This window comes from Penicillium vulpinum (genome assembly GCF_028829585.1).
Source record: "Penicillium vulpinum strain IBT 29486 chromosome Unknown utg000001l_segment0_segment0, whole genome shotgun sequence".
NCBI classification, from domain to species: domain Eukaryota; kingdom Fungi; phylum Ascomycota; class Eurotiomycetes; order Eurotiales; family Aspergillaceae; genus Penicillium; species Penicillium vulpinum.
In genome coordinates this window covers 3,296,144-3,316,014 of record NW_026643241.1, presented here as the reverse complement: position 1 = coordinate 3,316,014, position 19,871 = coordinate 3,296,144, and the positions used below count along the sequence as shown (strand labels likewise).

At 45.4% G+C, this 19,871-nt stretch overlaps 7 protein-coding genes across 7 annotated transcripts; 5 read left to right on the top strand and 2 right to left on the bottom strand.

The window, feature by feature from the left end:
• Positions 1-23: 23 nt before the first annotated feature.
• N7479_001196 (Glucose oxidase) lies at positions 24-539 on the bottom strand (the record flags this gene model as incomplete). Its single annotated transcript, XM_057248893.1, has 2 exons — positions 24-478; positions 521-539. 2 exons carry the CDS (start codon positions 537-539, stop codon positions 24-26), a joined length of 474 nt encoding a protein of 157 aa, XP_057113325.1.
• A 774-nt stretch (positions 540-1,313) lies between these two features.
• N7479_001195 (uncharacterized protein) lies at positions 1,314-2,618 on the top strand (the record flags this gene model as incomplete). Its single annotated transcript, XM_057248892.1, has 4 exons — positions 1,314-1,471; positions 1,570-1,680; positions 1,744-2,224; positions 2,298-2,618. 4 exons carry the CDS (start codon positions 1,314-1,316, stop codon positions 2,616-2,618), a joined length of 1,071 nt encoding a protein of 356 aa, XP_057113324.1.
• Positions 2,619-6,128: 3,510 nt separating this feature from the next.
• N7479_001194 (uncharacterized protein) lies at positions 6,129-6,659 on the top strand (the record flags this gene model as incomplete). Its single annotated transcript, XM_057248891.1, has 1 exon — positions 6,129-6,659. The coding sequence occupies one exon, from the start codon at positions 6,129-6,131 to the stop codon at positions 6,657-6,659; it is 531 nt and encodes a 176-aa protein (XP_057113323.1).
• A 2,568-nt stretch (positions 6,660-9,227) lies between these two features.
• Positions 9,228-9,686, bottom strand: N7479_001193 (uncharacterized protein; the record flags this gene model as incomplete). Its single annotated transcript, XM_057248890.1, has 2 exons — positions 9,228-9,379; positions 9,452-9,686. 2 exons carry the CDS (start codon positions 9,684-9,686, stop codon positions 9,228-9,230), a joined length of 387 nt encoding a protein of 128 aa, XP_057113322.1.
• A 1,375-nt stretch (positions 9,687-11,061) lies between these two features.
• On the top strand, positions 11,062-11,534 carry N7479_001192 (uncharacterized protein; the record flags this gene model as incomplete). Its single annotated transcript, XM_057248889.1, has 3 exons — positions 11,062-11,111; positions 11,214-11,352; positions 11,373-11,534. 3 exons carry the CDS (start codon positions 11,062-11,064, stop codon positions 11,532-11,534), a joined length of 351 nt encoding a protein of 116 aa, XP_057113321.1.
• Positions 11,535-14,782: 3,248 nt separating this feature from the next.
• N7479_001191 (terpene synthase family protein) lies at positions 14,783-16,027 on the top strand (the record flags this gene model as incomplete). The annotated part of the gene is made up of 3 exons (XM_057248888.1): positions 14,783-14,956; positions 15,015-15,336; positions 15,399-16,027. The coding sequence occupies 3 exons, from the start codon at positions 14,783-14,785 to the stop codon at positions 16,025-16,027; spliced, it is 1,125 nt and encodes a 374-aa protein (XP_057113320.1).
• A 1,980-nt stretch (positions 16,028-18,007) lies between these two features.
• N7479_001190 (uncharacterized protein) lies at positions 18,008-19,659 on the top strand (the record flags this gene model as incomplete). The annotated part of the gene is made up of 3 exons (XM_057248887.1): positions 18,008-18,070; positions 18,113-18,621; positions 18,657-19,659. The coding sequence occupies 3 exons, from the start codon at positions 18,008-18,010 to the stop codon at positions 19,657-19,659; spliced, it is 1,575 nt and encodes a 524-aa protein (XP_057113319.1).
• Positions 19,660-19,871: the final 212 nt, after the last annotated feature.

Sequence of the window (19,871 nt, the reverse complement as noted above, 5' to 3'; positions counted from 1 at the left end):
GGAATCCCACAGCTCAGATCTTTTTAAACAGGGATACCGGATTTGTTCGCAGTATTCATGATACTTTTGATCATGGGAGAAAACTTCTCTCCGGTGTCTCGAGGACCGACTTTGACGACACCATCCGTGCCATGGCAGGCAGGATCAAAGCGATGTCCAGCAGCAATTTGGTCAGGGTTTGGAGGACGGAAGGCCTCGATCTTGTTCATATACGGGAGCAGATTGTTCCAGTTCCATCCCTTCATCCCAAACACTTCTTCCCAGGAATCATTCTGTGCCTTGTGTGGGCGTGTCCAGGAACCTCCATTCACGAGAGTTGACCCTCCCAGTCCCTTGCCTGAGCGAATAAGCTCAGTCCGGTTGTGGACGGCAAGCGGAACCGTTTCGAAGGCGTAATCGACGGAGGTGCCGAAGATATCACCATATTCGTTGAGATCTTCGATAATGGGACCGTCGTTCGATTCGTAGAAGCCGCTTTCTAGAGATTTTGGCACCTAGAAGTGCAATGACGACTGTGCACCAACGGAGACGGGAAGCATATCCAACATGAACACTGTCGATCTCTCTATTGATGATGTCGGTGAATGCAACAACGACCACAGTGATAGAGAACCGATCCTGTTGGCTTCCTCGCGTCCCGCGCTAGCCAGCAGGACCTCCAATCGGGGTTACTTTTCTTGATCGATGATAACGATAATCTTGGGCATATCCCGAGGTCGGTATACCGTATAGCGAGAGTATCTCGGCATACCGATAAGAGATATTGCCAAGACAGCCAAGATTCCGGATGATGTATACCTTGGGGAAAAGACATATTTGCCAAGCACGGAAGCTCAACCAATCTTGTTTCCTAGACTTGAAATTATGGGTAGCAGTATTGGCACTCCACTGGGTTTCGAGCCAACCAGGTAAATACCGTGAACCTCGTGTTCCTGCAGAGATCCGGACCGACTCATCCCTGCCCAACAACTTCCCGGTCAGAGCTTGCAGATCACCATTTCAGTCACCGTAAGTAACGTCGACGGGAAGATAGACCTAGAATTGAATTGCTTTGAAATGACTTTCGGGCGGCGAAGCAACTCCATTTTCATGTTACTCTTGGGATAGTCCAGATCAGTCTTGCTGACAGCACTCCAGGACTAGCCAAGAAGCACAATCCAAGATGACGTTGGCAGACATTTTGCAATACTGTACAGTGCTAAGGCTACATATGTAATTCCCACTTAGTGTGTCCGTACTTATTTCTTTCTTTGATACTACATACTTGACTTTCCTATTGTTTTTGTTTTTAGAATCCACATCAACCTTTCAAAATGCGTTTTGTTCTTTTGTCCGGAATTTTGTTCGGTGCCACCTCCATAGCTGCCAAGATATATGCGGCGTCTTATTCGGGCACCGTGACTACTCTGTCACCACGAGGGGGAACGGGACTAATGACCTGTCAGTCGTCGCTCAGACGAAAGCTTGCGGGGTCAGTCCATCGTGGTTGAGTTTGGACAGTAAGCAGGGTCTCATTCTCTGCCTTAATGAAGCGATCGGGGCTCCCAATGGCAGTCTGACTTCCTTCAGAGTCAATTCCAATGGGTCGCTGACAATGCTGGATGTCCTTGACACCCTGCCCGGTCCGGTTATGTCGGCTATCTATCTGCAAGGCTTTTCGTTGCTGTCGCACACTAATAAGTACCACTGATAGGCCACGAAGAAAAATTGTTCAAAGTCACGCCAATATGATCAATTATCTAGCGAAGCTTCTGCCGTCACAGCCTACACATTTGACTCAGCATCAGCCCATTTGAACAAAACGCAGGAGTTTACATATCAGATTCCTGCTGCCGGTCCAGTACCCGACCGACAAGATGTCTCTCATCCACATGGAGCTATCGTTGACCCGACGGGCCGCTTCGTTGTGGTTCCTGATTTGGGCATGGATAAAATACATATCTTCAAGATTTGTCCCTCCAGCAGCCTTCTCCTACCTCAGACGCCATTGGTGGTAAACCCCGGATCTGGGCCACGACATGCCGTGTTTTGGATACCCAAAACAAGGGTTGGCTCTGTTGATAACACGTTCTTGTATCTTGTCTCAGAACTTGACAATACCTTCAGCGCATTTAAGTCTCACTATACCCACAATAGCCTAACCTTTGCTAAGGTTCACAAGGAGAATACATACGGCGGAAATGCCGCACCAAGTGGCTCCAAGGTCTCAGGAATCCAGATCTCAGTACGTTCAATCTTACTTCATCATGTTCACGGACAAAGGAAGAGCACTTTGTTTAACAGCACTTAATCTTTAGCCCGGAAATGAACGTATTATGGTATCCAACCGCGGTGATGCTACCTTTGGTGAAGGGAGTGACACTTTCGCCGTTTTCACCTGCTTCACTGCCAACGGTAACGGCGACATGAATGTCTCATCTGTCGGATTGTTTCCCGCCTACGGTTCTTTCCCACGTGAGTTTGATTTTAATGAAAATAATGGAACAATTGTGGTGGCATTGCAAAACAGCCATGAAGTGGCTGTAATTCAGTGGAATGAACAAACTAGGAGCCCAGGGAAGCTTATCTCCAAAAAGAGCTTGGATGGGGAGATTCCTGCTGCAATTTGGGGGCCCTGAGTGCAATTACAACCAATGAGGGGCCAGTCTGTTGAAATGGTTTTTGCGCCAGGAATCAACCTGTGTTATATTTCCAAAGTTCGAAAAATATCGGGATTGTAGACACCTAATATAGTCTATTCGATGTATAAAATGACAAAAGCATAGTGCGAAGTGTTGAAATTCACAATTTTGCTACCAGAACTAAATGTCTTTCTCTCTATTCCTAAACTTAATTATTGCATGAGAAGTGAACGAAGTCGATGAATGTTCGATAGTGGAATGACCTCGTGTAACAGCTATTGGACCATTTGCCTCAGGCCGCAAATACTTTGCCTCAGGCATAAGTGCCTCGATTAACGTAATCCACTACCGAGTGACGCACACTACCGAGTGACGCACCCCCTCCCAAAACGCGTCAATTAATATAACCCTCTCTCTTCAACCACCCACTATGCCACCAATTCGTTCTCGATCGTCTAAAGATTCAACCGAGCAAGAGGGTAGGATCTTATTAGCTATCCAAGATTTTAAGAATGAAAAATTCTCTTCAATTCGTGAAGCTGCGCGCTGTTTTAAAGTGCCTGAGGCTACCCTCCGCCGCCGCCTCCGGGGTGTTCAAAACCGCGCGATTTTACGCGCTAACTCATATAAACTGACTGAGCTTAAAGAGCAATCTCTTGAAAAATGGATACTCTCTATAGATCTACGTGGAGCAGCCCCCCGGCCTGCTACTGTACGAGAAATAGCGAATCTTCTTCTTGAAAAGCGCGGATCTAGCCCGGTTCTTTCGGTTGGCGAAAATTGGGTTACAAAATTTGTTAAACGACGTCCTCTTCTCTCCTCTCGTTTCTCGAAACGTTATAACTACGAGCGTGCGAAATGTGAGGATCCAAAAATTATAAAGGAGTGGTTTGATCTTATTCAAAAAACTATCCTACAATTTGGGATCGATCCGGATAACGTTTATAACTTTGATGAGACGGGTTTTGCGATAGGATTAACGGCGACTGCGAAGGTTATTACGAGAAGCGAATACTACGGTCGGCGAGCACTTTTACAACCTGGAAATCGTGAATAGGTGACGGCTATTGAGTGTATAAATACTACTGGTTGGGCCCTTCCACCGTGTGTGATTTTTAAAGGCAAAGTCTTTATTGAATCCTGGTTTGACGGCCTCCCGGACGATTGGCGATTTGAGGTTAGTCCTAATGGATAGACCTCTGATAAAATTGGACTTCGCTGGTTAAAAAAGCTCTTTATTCCTACCACTTCTATACGTATAAAGGGGGTATATCGGCTTTTGATACTTAACGGCCACGGAAGTCATTTAACCCCGAAGTTCGATGAAATCTGTGAAGAAAACAAAATTATACCGATCTGTATACCTCCGCATTCCTCTTACCTTTTACAGCCTTTGGATATAGGCTGTTTTGCGGTGTTAAAACGCTCGTACGGCCGGCTGGTTGAAGCAAAAATGCGGGTTGGGATAAATCATATTGATAAACTTGATTTCCTCGAAGCATACCCTCTCGCACGAATTGAAGCTTTTAAATCAGAGACTATTAAAAACAGCTTCGGAGCAGCTGGTTTAGTCCCTTTTACACCGGAGAGAGTGATTTCGAGGCTTAATATTCGTCTTCGAACCCCTACCCCCCCTTCTAGCCGGGGTAGTGATTGGGATCCAAAAACACCTTCGAACTATATGCAATTGCAAAAGCAAGCCTCCTCAATAAAAGCACTACTTCGTACGAGATCAAGGAGCCCCCCTAGCCCGCTCAATTCCGCTATCAACCAGGTTTTAAAAGCCTGCCAGATCACGATGCATTCCGCCGCACTACTAGAGAAAGAAGTGAGCGATTTACGCGCTGAAAACGAGAAGAAAAAGCAAAAGCGAACCCGATCTACAAGGACGATAGTCCACGAAGGGGATCTCTCAGTTCAGGATGTTCGTGAGCTACGTTCAGAGCCATTTAAGGCTCAAGTAGCGCGTATCAACAACTATCGTGAGCAGGTTTCGGAAGGTTTAAGGCCGCCCCCCCAGGCTGGACGAGCATGTGGAATATGTAGGAAGCCAGGACATAGGAGAGAGACATGTCCAGATAGATGATGATTTTAGTTTATTTAATTTAATGGCGTTTTGGTTGAGATAAATGCATTTGAATTCAGGAAGTTGGGTGGGGGTGCGTCACTCGGTAGTGTGCGTCACTCGGTAGTGGATTACGTTACTCCGTAGATAGTTCGGGGTAGACTTCCGCAAAGCCCCAAATGGGCCCTACCTTCGAAACCCAACCCAACCCACAGCCCATCAGTGGGGGCCTATAAGGCCCCCATTAAAGCCCATCCTAGGCGGCGTCTGTACTCGCTGTAGTACGACCTTCCACTAGGTATATAAAATTCAAATTTAGAAGCTAGGATTATATTACCTTGATAAGTATGTATTTAAATTTTGAATAAAATTTAACGCTATTAATCTTAGTGTTTTGGTGAGATATATATTTTGGGTTTATGTAGGAGTACTACTACTTTCTAGGTGAACTTCTGTAATTTATAAATTATCTAAATAACGCGCTTTTTTATATTTTTAACCGTTACATAGAGAGATAACCAGTGATGAATTCTAAATCATTCAAACTAATAAAATATTACCTTTAGTATAAGGCTTAGAAACGGGGGTAAAACGAAGGGTAATTTTAAAACCCCTATAAGGGGGTTCAACTTCTGAATTCTCGGTATATTTGTATTGTTTGGGGCCCATTTGGGGGCCTATTAACCTGCAGTGGGCTTTGTGGGCTCTGCAGAAGTCTAGTTCGGGGTTCTTTAAGATTGTCTCCATTACAATACAACTTTCTCCTTCCTGCTTTGGTCCTACTCTGTAGTTCCAAGGATAGCAAATCGATGGAATCGAATGCTAGAGCAGCGCTCTGGGCTCAGGAGGTAGGATTGTTCGGTGGTTTCAGGCCAAGGTCGAGGCCGTGTAGTCAGTCAGATCTCCTCCCTTCTCTCTCTTCCTCCCGTCCACCCCGCCACATAGTGAATGCATATTCCCTTTCTCTTTTCGGGGATATCTTGTCGGATAGCGTTCCTTAGAGACAGTCAGTTAATCACCACATGAGATGCTCCAGAGGCCACCTCCCACACAATCCCGGCCGGGCGTCGTGAAAGCCCCTAACTCGTAACGCTATGCGGGGAGGACCAGTTCGGAGAGGACAAAGTCTCTCAAGGTCTGTCGAGGTGCAGAAAAACAACTAACAGGCCATATATTAGGTTCGGCTGAATATAAGTGTTATGGATGTTGATTGGTTAAATCAGCCTCCCCCGGCCCCCAATTTTGGGGTAGCTCGGCAGATCGACCTATGAGACAATTTCCCTGTGTCAATACGAGTATCCTGAGACGACACTCTGCTCACTTGAGTAAGAGTCCGTGTGTTAAATTTTGTTGCCTTGAAGGCTCACCTCCTTTTTCACTTCCCACGAGCACTCCCGTACGCATCAACTTTTTTTTTAACACCAATTCCAACACCACCCAAAATGCCATTTATCAAAAGCCTTATCCTGACGACGGTGCTATCTGTCGCTTCAACCGCTGCGAAAACCGATTGCCCAGTAGGTTGGATGCCAAACACCTTCGACGTCACGAGATGTTGCTCCGGCAACATGGTCGTCGACGAACAAGGCGCATACTGCTGCGTCTACGACATGAGACTCTACAAAGAGGCGCTTACCAACACGGCGTTACGCTACGAGACCGCCACCGCCACCACAACGTCCGAGACCGACTGGTCCACCCTGGAAAACTCTTGCATCGCAGAGGTTCGCTTCACAGCCACAGACTACTCAGCCCAGGTCTCGTCGGCGTCGGATAAAGCCGAAGCTACTCCCACAGATAGTTCAATTAGCGAGGTCACCTCCACCGGTACTACGGCTTCTTCGACTAGCTCTGGTACGGTCTCGCAGACTTCGACTCCCACTCCAACTTCAAACGTGGCGATGCCGCTTGCTACAGCCGGAGAGGGATTGATTGGTGGTGCGGCATTTGCTGCTGCTCTTTTCATGCTCTGATCGAAAGTGAAGTGATGTTACAAATTTGGCCCCTATTTTGGGTTGGGTTTGCGGGACACTTCAGGGGTATTTCTTCCCCACGATAGTTAGACACAAGCTTTGGAGATGGATGTAATCGCTTATATACACCGAAATTCTGGCCGAAGTGTTAGAGTCATAGGTTTGAGTCACCGGGGAAATCTTATTGAATTACAGGAAAGATGCAAAGAAATAAAAGGAGATCGCGTGCAGTGTTACATTCTGGAAGCCCTGCAGCGCTAAGTCTTTTTTAAAGTCTTGGCAGAGCTCGGTATAAACGAACGAGAGCCAATAGATTGATCCCGAGCAAAACACGTGCGCCCAACTACCCGCACTTGGGGTTCCTCATGACCATTGGTCCCTTATCGGTGGCACCTTCATCTCGTATACAATATAATGCTGTTCAGCCTCAGGGAATATATCCTACGAGCAGGTCCACTGTTGGACTTGGTTTTATTTCTCTCTTCTCTTTCCCATTATTCCAGACGGACACTATACGAAACCTCGTGGGCTTAGCTTGAAGTTCCTAGTGGACCATTCAAAATGCATTCTCTTTCAATGTCACAATTTTTCCAGTTAGCTTCGATCATGCTCCAATTCGCAGCATCCGAGGAAACTTCAACTATTGTGAGATTTTGCGGGAGACACACGACTACTAAAATGCCTGCTAACTCAACATCAGACATTTCCTTGGGTAGGATTCGGCGACAATTATTTCGATAAAGACGAAGGTCGAGTTATTGGCTTGGTATGTCCGCAGTTATATAGCCCTTTTTAAGCAGTGAGCCCAGCTGAAAAGTAGAATAGGATGGCGACAAAACAACCTATGCAGTCAGTTGTCCCTCAGCCGTGACACCCTGTGATAGACACCCTATGACAGTTGTCTTCCAACCCAACTGTGCGTTCACCTGTTAACCCCCAACGCTAAAGCTCGAGGCTAACCAAAAGATAAGCTTTCGAATACGTAGTGGAGATGGACTACAGCACGTAAGGCCCACCGCGCCAGAGAATCATCCTGACATTTGACTGACAATTTCATAAAGATTCACGACGTCTGGGTGTACCTTTACTGGTTCCCCATTTCCAACGACTGCAACTTGCTCATTGACCCAGTCTGTTCAGGCTGATTTGAGGCCCGTGATAGGAAGCACCAGATACCAGGTTCCAGGCACTAAGGTGGAGCGTGTTATTTTTACTGCCAGTATGGCAATTGCGGGCGCTTATACTCCAATTAATACGGGAACTTTGACTGGGACTATCAGCAGTTCTGCAAGTCAAGCTTCGCAGACATCCAGTGGCCCCTCAGACAGTATGGCAAAAAGTACAAATGTGAGCACCGATGCTGCAACCACTACAATATCTGGGAACTTTGCTCACCAGACACCCGCGCCTTTGGTTCTGGTCGGAGGACTCCTTGCTGGGGCTATGTTGCTATAAAGTAGTCAAATCTGGTCAATGAAGTGAACTCCACACGATGTTCATTACTGGCAGAAGGTGTGTGTGGATGACATATGATCTTTCCCAGTACTCCGGGGTATCTAATCACAGAGTTTGATACATAATTGAACAATATGGGGTTGCTGTTACTGATATTCTTTTTAGGTGGGGTGAGATATATCACATGTAAACTACTTCGTTACTTGATCCAAAAATTAAAATTAGTATCTCTATACATACTAAGATCAACATTTTAACCTTAATTGCAAGCATATATTCTATCTATAGCTCCTTCTCCATTCCACTGAATCCTCGCTCAAGGTGTCATTTTGCCTATTTCTTTTGGTTCCAATACAAAAGCCCGTGCAGACTTGTTGATCTTTGTAAAGATTAGGGGTAAAAGATAGTGAATTGAGTAGGACTACCCCAGATCACAAAGGGCACATATAGAGAGACAGAGAGTGAAAGAGAGGGCTTCGGTTTTTATTGCCGTTCTCCGAGTTTTTTTTCTCTTCTGGCTTTTTGTTCTCTTCTCGTTTTTTTTCTCCTCGGAGTTTTGGCTCTCGTCGGGGGTTTCATTCTTCTCGGAGTCTTCACTGTCTTTGCTCTCCACAAACTGTTTTGGACGGAGCTGTTGAAGTAGAATACTGCGAGAAAAATCATAAAAAGTGAAGAAGTTGTTAATTGTAAAACTAATAAAAACAGGTTTAAATACCCTGTAAGTAGAAAAACATCTAAAGAATGCTCAGTCTGACAAATATAGACGCTTGTATCTATCTTCAACACCGGTATCTTCAACAGGAACAAATGTTTGGCATGATATAAGGCATCTCCGCCGGCTTTGTAAACCCTCAAAATATAGGACTTTTGCTCCTCTACCTCCTTGATCATGCTCAAGATAGAGCCAGTCGTATACTCCTTCAATTGCCTCTCGCTAGCCTCGCTTGCTGCCTCCCTAATTTCGTGAAGTCGCTTCAGCCAGTACATCCATCTCCATGGTATGAACCCAGTGAGTGATCGCTTCCCGAACTCCGACTCGATGAAATTCTTAACTCCCTGGCTCACCTCGCTGGGGCAATCATTCTACAATAGCTCCGAGAGTGTCATCAGATTTTACGCAGCCTCGTCAAACCACGCAAACGCAGCTAGCAATAAATGCATAATCTCTAGTGAACTCATGGTCCTTCTTGGATTCTTATCATCTGGGTCATCGTCAGTGCGAAGCTCTTGTCTCTCCTCAAACAGACAGCGGAAGAGGACAAGGGCTACCTAGCATATCCTGTTTTTGTAGACACGAGTCGACGCTAGGTTAGCTAGGAATGAGGCAAAGTTCATACGCTGAGTGCCAGCCATTGGTAGAGCATTGTCGATCCATAACTCGGCCATGTTACCAACCAAGAATGGCAGGTCATTCCATAACGTACCATCGACTGTTCGTGCGATATCGGTCCCGTATAGCCCCGCCATAGGCCTGGTTAACGGCCCCTTTCCCTGGATGCGGGGAATATCAAGGACTACACGGTCGTGTTTGAGCGTTTCATGCGATGTACGTAGGCTGAGCTGGAGGTACATATACTATTTGTCATAAATGTATCTTTCAAGGGAATCCACCCATCTCCAACTTTGCAGTATCGGTCGCTGATGATCCATGTTCAACTTGGATTCCTTCAATCCTACTTTCTTATATCGCTTCGGTAATACTTATTAGACTGAATTCATGGTGAACGTTATAAAGAGAAAAGTATAGAAAATAAAATCGATCAGAAGTGTGCGATTCGTCGTAAGACGTCGAAGGTGAGCTCTTTTTAAAAATGGTACTAAGGATGTACGAAGGACTAGAATTTGAGAATGAGACCTGATGTGCGCGATAACGCAGAAATGGAAGTATACTAACAACATTTGGCTATTGAATTGGAGGGGAAATAATCCGTACGGTACGAAGCATGAATATAGGCACAAATTTTAGAACAGTATGGAGGCCGCCATATTCTGAATGCTACCTCGTATGCAAACAAGAATCAGGGTCCGGCGAATGTATCAAAATATATAGAAGTCTACTTCGTAGTAGATGATCAATTAGAGCGAGATTCCCTCCTAGAGATGTGAGACTATAACGTGCAATTGGCAGCCATGACACTGTAAGATGAGCTCCGGAATAGATTCGTTACGAACTGATTTCAGGGAGAATGAACAAGACTTGGGAGACCTGCAAGGGTATTGATGTCGTCAGAGTCGATTTAGGTTGATAAAACCTATTTCCTTATGTTTACGGGAATTGGAAAAACTAAACCCGATCGTTACTATCAAGACCAGTGACTATCGCCGTTCTTTCTTTCGGAGACATATCAACGCAAGACTTGTCAATAAACTTTTCAAAACTACGCCAAGCACCATGAAACCACCCGCTGACTTGTATATAGCTATAAAACTAGGCCAAGGCAGAGACATCTTACGAGTGTGACAATGTGACAATGATCAAGTCCGCAGCTTGCTGCTTCAAACCATCCATGTCACTACCTCGACTTTGGGAAATCTTCAGCTCTTGCCGCTTAAGCTTGTCTTTGAGACATGTTCCCTAGTAGATGTTCGGTCGTTATTCAATTTTTGTCATGTCAACCGCCGTACCAACAAATTGTCAAAGCAACCCGTGGCTACAAAGCGGCAATCGCATATGATCCTGAGGCTAAGGCCTCCCCCGTGATACTAAAACTCAATATTGCATCTTGCTTCACGACATACGTCCATTAGTCTTGCTTCTGTGTTTACTCCACCGATTTGCCATACTCAAAAGGTAGTAAGAGGCGCATTCTCCTCATGTTGTCACTGAAAATTTCACCAAAATATAGACAAGGCTTTCTATATGCCTATGCTCTAACAGAAACATTTGGAACAGGTTGTTGTAACAATTGCGCAACGGCTAGGCTCGTTGCAGATTGGTTATGCCATCATGGGTGGCGCTGCTGTGTGCCTTATGGCACCTGACGAGCTACAGAGGATGTGGGTCTGGTGATCCGTGTCGACGATCGATCTATTACAGCCTACATCCTGACTGACAAACTCATAGCTTCCTTTCCTTCCAATTTCGGCGCAGTAAACCAGTTCGGACACAGTTCGGACACATCGTCCCGGGTACAAACTCCGATTGCCTAGAGGCCAAATACGTCTTGTCGAGCTCGAGGTGTTTGATCAGCGAAGCTGGCCGATCAGACCTCAGTATGATCTTCAAGTGGCTATTCGGGTGACACAAAACATCAACAGGTACCCCGTCAAGCTTTCAGCGCTGAATGGATAATACGAGAGAAGATCCGATCACAGTATCAGCGACATGGTGCCAAGCAAGCGGTTGATCTCCAGGATGTGGAGAATCTCCCGAGTTATGTTGGCCCTGGTAAAGCGGAGCCCAACTTTGATCATGACTAGGAACTCCACGATTCATTGTCGACCTTTTTGATGCGACGGCCGAAATTGCAGAGCGAGCTCAGCGATGCTATCAAATGTCACGCTATTTTTTTTTTTTGGCAATTGGCACTATTCAAATTTTCTTCTCTTCTCAATCAGGTTACTAATTAAATCAAATTCATTTGCCTAGATGATGCATTTCGCCTCCTCCTGCCCAGCTCAGACCGCACGCTTGGGTGATATTGCTAGTCATGGTAATCCTGAGGTTGCGCGTGATTTTTCTTTTTGCTCCGAATATTAGCGCTACTTGAATGCATTTGGCGGAGCCTATCCACTACTCGATACGATATGAAATCCTCGAGTCTAGACGATAGTTATATAGTTACATTAGTATACATCACGGGAGAGTTTGAATACATCGACAGAATATGTCTTTTCTCACTTCTTGGACCTCGTCAATTGATGCTTGTGCGACGCATCACAGCCATACTCCACGCCTAGTAAACGCGCAAATATTGCCAGAATCCCAAGGTTTTCACTTCTCAATCCATCAATTCCCCATTGCCCAACGTACCGCTATATCTTCCACAGTAACCCATCACAGTAACCTAGTACATTCATGGAAATCGAGCATTCCCAGGTTAGGCTGCGTATGGGTAAACATGACTTGGCTCCGCTAAGGCATAGACGAGCTCGCGGTTGGGGCACCTGGACATTCCTCATAACAACAATCACCGGAAGACGATTTCGATGTCTTTATTCGAGAACATTTATCTAGAAATAAACCTTCTGGTGGGTACATAGGTAGTCTAACCGGAGGCTCCGAAGTCCCGATTGGTCAAGCTGTGAATGTGCCTAATTATGTGCTAAATTTCTACCTATGAGGTCATGTACCATATAGTATAGGAATCATATCTTCGGTCTTATTTTCACGGATGTAGTTTTCCAGGTAGAATGTTCACCCTCAATCGACGTTAGGATAGAAGTGTACATAAGAGGATGAATGTAATTTATAGCCAGCCTGAGGCAAATATGATTTGATGACTGAGAAATTCTTTACTGTCTTGATGTCTAATGTGATCTTCCTGAGATAATGCTCTGATGAGGAGTGTTATGTGAGACTATCATCTATTCTAAAGCAGAGTAACTCTGAATATATTTTCTTGCGACCTCAGTTCTCTCTTGTATTGAGATAGTAAGAACTAGTCTTTAGGTAGGAATTCTATTATTAGGTCTTATCTTGTTATATCGCTCTAAATCCGGAAGTACGGAAGATTTGGCTCGCTAATAGGATCTAGCCCGTAAGCCCTACATATGCATGGATGTTGAGCCTTCCACTGGGTGTGGACCTGTCACTAAGTTGCCACGATTCTAGGCTACTTCGACAGGAGTATTTAAGTATGCATCAGCAGCCTCCTCGTCATTACAGGTCCTTTTTACAATGTGAAGAAATGATTAACAGGGGGGGGGGGGGATGTAATATAGGAGGGGTCAGCTCAGGGACATAAAGCGCCCCCAAACTATCGCGGGGTCCTGAATATATTTGTGGAGATCAAATTCCTAAAAAGGTCAGCCAAGAGGTCTACTTTCGACAGTTGGGGCCAAAAATGACGGCTCAGGCCAAAACTACCCGAAGGATCGCTGAAGGGTTTCTTGTGATCCACTTGGGCCCGCTTAAGAGGAACTAGATCCCGGCACTATATTCACTGTTTATATTCGCCAAGGTGGGGTGGAAAATCATTCGAGGGGTATCTGAGTAGAGATTTAGCTTGAATTAAATAGTATAATAGTTGAAATGAAGTTCTTTTTTGATATATAGATCGAGAAACAAGTGAATTGGAATACACGTAGTTGTATAAAATCATGAAGGCCTGACATTTTAGGCAGACATGCATGCGAATCGCCACCAATTATTTAATGCATACATATGTACTATGTACCAACACAGAGGTGTCAGGTTGTGACGAAGGTTAAAATTGATAGAACCAAGGTCTCGGAATCTATCTCACCTCATACTGAATTTGGCCATTACTCTACTCCGTACGCCCTGAATTTTTGTCTACACAATAATACCAACCGATAAGGAACCGAGAAGCTTTCATGGAAATATTAGGCGACGGAACATTTTCATACTGTTTACCCATTTTGAAATTCACCACTCCCCTGAAACTTACATATGTTGATGAGTATGATCAGTCTATAGAACGAAAATCGTTAATGGCGTTGACTGAAGAGAGCGATCAAGGCCCATGTTGTAGCAAGAGAAATAATATGCAACTATTATGCTTCATAACTATCGGCCTCGATCCCCCTGGAGATTTCGGCGCTTGGCTCCGGTATTACTTTCGCTAATGCTGCACATGTTTCATATTAACCGTCTCTCGCCTATTTTAATTTGTAATCTGTGGCGTACATCATACCTAGATAGGATGTTTGATCAGTACTCCGTATTTTCAACATCGATTGGCTACCACTCGCAGCTATCTATTGAAGCTAATAATGAGCAACTTTTGCTTTTTCTTTTCCGTCAATAGCAAATTTGAGCATTCCAAGCTTGAAACGCACGTCCTCCCGTGGACGACCGGATATCCACATCCTTCGGTCCCCGATTAATTCCCAGATTTTGTCTATACTGATCAGCAGGCTTGTATATCCTTATGGGGTTACATTGGCGTCGTATGACCGGTGCTTGGACAGTCGTCTCTGATATCCCCTAGGCTTCTAGAAGACCCCTGATACAAGCGCATAAAATACTGCATACTAGCATAATAATCCAATGTATGTATCTCTTGCTTCATCTAGACTGGCCCACACCAAGTGGGGAAAAGTACCCGACCTAACCCGCCATCCGTCTTGCCACGTATGGACGTGTGCATGGACGCCTTCCAAGCGCCCCGCACCTAGAAGTTCTATGCGGTGTGGACTTCGACCCATCGGAGCTAGTTTCGTCCGAGGAAGGGAAGATTTTCTTCGCATGGGGATGCGAACCAGTATCCATGCGTCTATAGCTTCTCCCGAGAAACCGTTAGTTCTAACTCGGGCGAACTAGTCGACCATATGACCTATCATACTACGAGAAATAAATGAGGGAATTTTTCCACGTGCACCCCAAAAACAGGAGTAACGTCATGAACAAAGAAAGTGTCTTGGCTGTTAAAAAGGTTCTCAGAGGAGACTGTCCGTGGTATCCGTGCTAAGCTCGAGTGGATATATAAACTGGGTCAATCGTCGTTGGGTATTCCCCCATTATCCAAACTTGCAAATTGAAAATGGCTACATGCGATTATACCTTTCCACAGCACCATGGGATCGCCTCTCCTAATGGTCGAATTTACCTTCCAATTAGGGTAGCAGGCCATATACCCGATTATAAGCGCCTCAACGAACAGCCTGTTATCAAATCATGTGAAATACCCCTGGGAATACGCGATGTATCCCTCCAGGTTAGCCAAACTATATCTGCATCTTCATTGAATCCCCAACTAAATAAGTTGAATGTAGCTCAAGATTCCTCATTACGACATAGTTCCTATCAATCCAGCCCCTCCATCGGCTGTCATCTATTCTCACGCTAATTTCAAGTCTTCCATCCAACCGGAGAAAGCTGGACATACCAAGGACTTTTATGAGAGATGTTTTGCAGAAGCTGCTGCAATTAACCTCCTTTTCCCCGACGTTCGATCGGAGAGCATCCGCATATGCATGACTGCGTGGCTGGCTGCAAACTGCGCGGCAGATGACATACTTGAAGAAATGACCCCAGCTGCCGCTGCACTTGCTTTGAAAGAGGCAATCTTGAAACTGCAAGGAAAAAAGGCAAATGGTATGTATATCAAGATCAGCAGCGGAAACATTACCAGCAGTGAAGTTGACCCCTATGGATAGTCTCTTTGACAAACAAGGTCGCGTCAATCCTTTGCTTCTTCCAAGAATATTGCGTTCAGAAACTTGAACTCTGTGAAAGCACTGCGCGCGAGCTCAGCAATGATATATGCGATATGTGTGAGGGCCTGCTTGAAGAGCTCCTATTTCGTCAGGGCATTTTGCCCAACAACCTGGAAACCTATCTGCAATTCCGTGGTAAGACGATGGGGATTCATCCATTCTTCACCCTGATCCGTACACTGCACCAACCAATCGAGAGGGAATATCTCTCCAAGTTGCGAGATCTCCAGAATCGAATTAGTCTTATCCTAGGGCTGCAGAACGACCTTGTTGGCCTGGAGAAAGATCGTCGGAATGGCGAGACCATGAATGCAGTCTTGGTGTCATTAAAGGAGCAAGCGGGGATGGATGTGGATCACATGAATAAGCTATTACCCAGGACTATTCAGGATGTGTGTGGTATCCACAATCTTTGTGTCTCAGATGCAGTGGAGATGCATGAAGGACTATACGCTTCCTTGAATGGGGATTCCCACGAGGCGATTCTTGAGACTGCAATTCTTGCCTTTGCAGACACACACCTGAAATGGTGCGCATCGTCTAAAAGGTATCAGGCAAAGGTAGAATAGATAACTGATTAGCCGAGTTGTTTTTGGGCTCAATATAGATAGGGCGTTTAAGGTATTCGATTGAGTTGTCTCCACTTTCTTTACTACCCTGCAGGCGCCACGATTTGCTAGGCACGAGCATATGCAGTATGTAGTGTAATAGGCCAGGCCGGACTTTTGGCCTTGCGGCTCGTGTGATGTGATAAGCCACATTCAACCTGCATATAGATCACACAAAAGTGGCGGTGAGACATGTGGCGATGAATTTGTGATTGGACAGCCAATTTGTTATTGTATGCATGGATGCTGTTGGCGAAAAATGGATAGCTATTTCGTATGTTTCAAGTAGAAATACAAGCTCACCAAGGTCGAATAGTTAGATCTCTGACTCGATGGAGTGCATAATTATGGATCATTTGATGCTACCGCAGATGCAATTTGCAGCACTCGTGATGTCGCCTCCCTGGTGAGGACCATACGGAGCATACGGAACCATGCACAGGGCTGTCGGCAAGTTTCGGTATCAAAAGTCACATGGGCACATACACATGTTGTATGGCCGTAGAATTCAGTTTCCCATCTTGGTCCGAATATGATTGATCTATCCCAACTAGGAAGCAAGGGGCGGATCAGGAAATCTGCCAAGCTCTAGGCGTGGTCGAACAAAGAAAATTTGAGTTAACTTGAAAATAGGTACACGATAGCTCGCGGTGTGTTTCCTGTTTGGGTTATTTTTCTTTCATGTATGCATCCAGTTTGGGCCGGTTTACTCAGTAGTTATTTGGATAGCTCCAGGGCTGACCAGGCACTGTGTCTCAGCCCGATACGACACATCCCCGGAATTGATCTTGCCTCCTGTCCATCTCTCTCGGCAGTTTTTGTCGATCTACAGAATGGTCCCTATCTTACTAACTTGCCACACTCACACCTCGCACAGTGACGGAGATTCCTTCTCAGATGAGATATTTCCCCAGCAGTGCTCCCCTCCTATCCTACTGTCACATCAGCCATGCATCTCTACATCTCAATCTGTATGTAAGAAGACTTTCCCGGCAATTTCACTCCACTATACGGAGTAGTTTAGTGAGGTATAGCCAATATCAATTTCAAAAACTAAAACGTGGCTGATCATCGCTAACGCGAACGGGTGACTATATTGCACGAATCCCGTAGTCTATACAACATATGTACGGTGTAGTTACGGGGTACATCGTACGGAGTAGAAACAGGGGAATTTAGATCCGCTATCTGAGTGGAGCCACCAAGAGACACAATTAGCTTGCGAATATTGGCGACCATGTCCTGCCTCATCGGATACTTTATACATACAGATCGTGAAGATGTACCAATGAGGCCTACTTCTAGTTTTGGATAGTGGGGGAATTTTTGTACAAAGACCGGGGGAAAATAAAGAATTATGTTATACAGCCCAACTGCTAGACCATAGCAAAAACCAAGGCATCTGCTTATGGCCTAGTGAGGCTGTCACTTTCTTGTCTGACAAATTATAGCCTAGACGTTTGGGCAATATCGCTAAATCGGGATGTCTTCGGAAGAATACGATTGGAGAGGTCAGGGCACTGCATACTGCAAGGGGGCGGTCCTACAGGAGAACCTTGGAAGATTCATGGCTAGACGACTAAACTAGGTCTCAAGGCTGTTCTTGTCTCGGCCGGATAATCAAAAAGGCCTCCTCATAAAGAAAAAAAAAAAAAAAAGGGAACAAATGCCGATCGGTAGCCTTCACTACCCTACCTACAGTATCCATGACCCCACAGACCCCGATTATATAACTTGCACAGCCACCCGACCCCGTTGCTCCTGACCACTTAGGACCCTTCAATGTTCAGCATTCGTCTTACCTTCATTCGGGCTTGATTGTTGCCGACTCTTGATCCTATTTGTTAAATAGCTGGTCGATAACCTCGAATAACTCATTCAAATTCACACTTGTCCCGTCGACCAGGTATCTATTTTTGTGTGCAAACAACCTTGTAAGCAATGGATAGCATGAATGCACCGCCTCGCGCCAAGCCATTGACTGCGCCCACGCGATATGCCACTGTCAGCTAAAGACTCTCCGCTTCATTGACTTGACCATCCTAGGAATGTGACTCGAGCTACACCAGATTTCAAGTCTTCTTCCGTGGCACGATTTCTGGTCTTGAAATCGTTGGGATCGTCGCGAGCATAGTTCAAATCGCAGACCTCGGCGCCAAAATATCAGTCAAGCTCTGCTCTTTCTACCGCACTGTCAAAAATGCCAATGACTCTATGCGAAGTCTATCTAGTGACGTGTCTCTTACTTGCAGTGTTCTTCGCGAACTTGGCAAAGCCCTTGATCAGGATTCCCAGACGAAAATTTGTTCGCCTGGGGCTTTCAGCACTACTCAAGATGTCTTGAAAGAATGCAGGGCAATCTTCGAGGAAATCGATAGTGAAATTGAGAAGCATGACCAAGAAAAAGGAACGAATCGACTTCTTCGCGGGGTTCAAAATATCACACTAGGATTCCAAGGCCCATATCTCGATTTGCTGAAGAGTAATCTGGAGAGACTGAAGTCTACCATGTTGCTAATGCTAAATGTTCTTATGTATGCAGGGCAGCTTCGCAAGTATGTTGAAACATATATATACTGACAATCAGCAGGAGGGGTGCCAAAGCCCCACTCACCGATCAGCAAAATTTAATTCAACGCCTTCTCGAAGAAAAGAAAGAGAAGGACACTACATTTCACCAATTAAGTCGCCCTGCGTCCACGGTCGTCTTGAAAGTAGACGAACCCCTGCAGGGGACTACCAGAGCTTTAAGCATAGAGCCGCAGCCTCCTTTACCACCGGATCCTTCTCTGACCGAAGTTAAAGAGTATTTGACTCTTGTCAGAAGGCTGCTCAGCGAGATCGACGCGTGCCACCATAGCTTAGAAAAGAGCCGGGTGCTCAGGATCAGGAATGGAGTCGCAAATGTGCACTCGATGGAAGTGTCTCTTTTCCAACACACCCACGGGCATTCTGCAACTCGGGATCTTCATGACCCCTTTTTCAACTTCAGAGAATCTTGTCTTCCTAAGCCCAATACACAACAGCAATACCACCCAGAGCGGCTTTCTCCCAATGGTGTCGCAGAAGCACAAGCTGCAGAACTAGACGAACAATGTATACCGGATACCATCATTAAAGCCGATGACAGTTTAATCGATACCTCACCGACACATCATCATCATCATAACAGTCATTCACCTGATCTCGGGAGGCGTCGAGTTACCCGGTTTTTCAATGCAACTAGTTCTTTTTTCGTCGGAAAACAGTACAAGAAAGTCGACAAGACCGAGTCTGACATACATAAGAGACCATTTCACCTTAAAGCCGCTATCGATGGCTATCAGTACCCAGTCCAACCCCAAATTCAAGGCAACCACGGCGGCGTACCGCAGTATATGCAGAACCCGTGGTATATGAACCCCACACCTCAGCAGACTAACAAATATGAGGAAGCCGTGTCAAATCCCATAGCTACAAATAATCCACCTCCAGCTTTCTCTCATATCAAAACAGTGGATCGGGAACTGGAAGAATTGATGCTACAATGGACAACACTGACGCGAGAAGAGATGGAGATAGATGTGGAAGGGGAATTGAATGCAAACAAGTGATACTTGGTGATGACTTGATAATTTTTTTTGTATAGAGTTCTTTATTCACAACTATTAAGTTATTCGATTTCAAAATATGTGTACAACATATATTGTATGTTGTAGTTGATCTTATCCGACTTGGGTAGTATTCAACAGTGGCGAACATCACCAAATTTTTCCTAATTGGGTTGGCAACGACGAGGAGTCAAACTCCGATCGATCTTGATTGG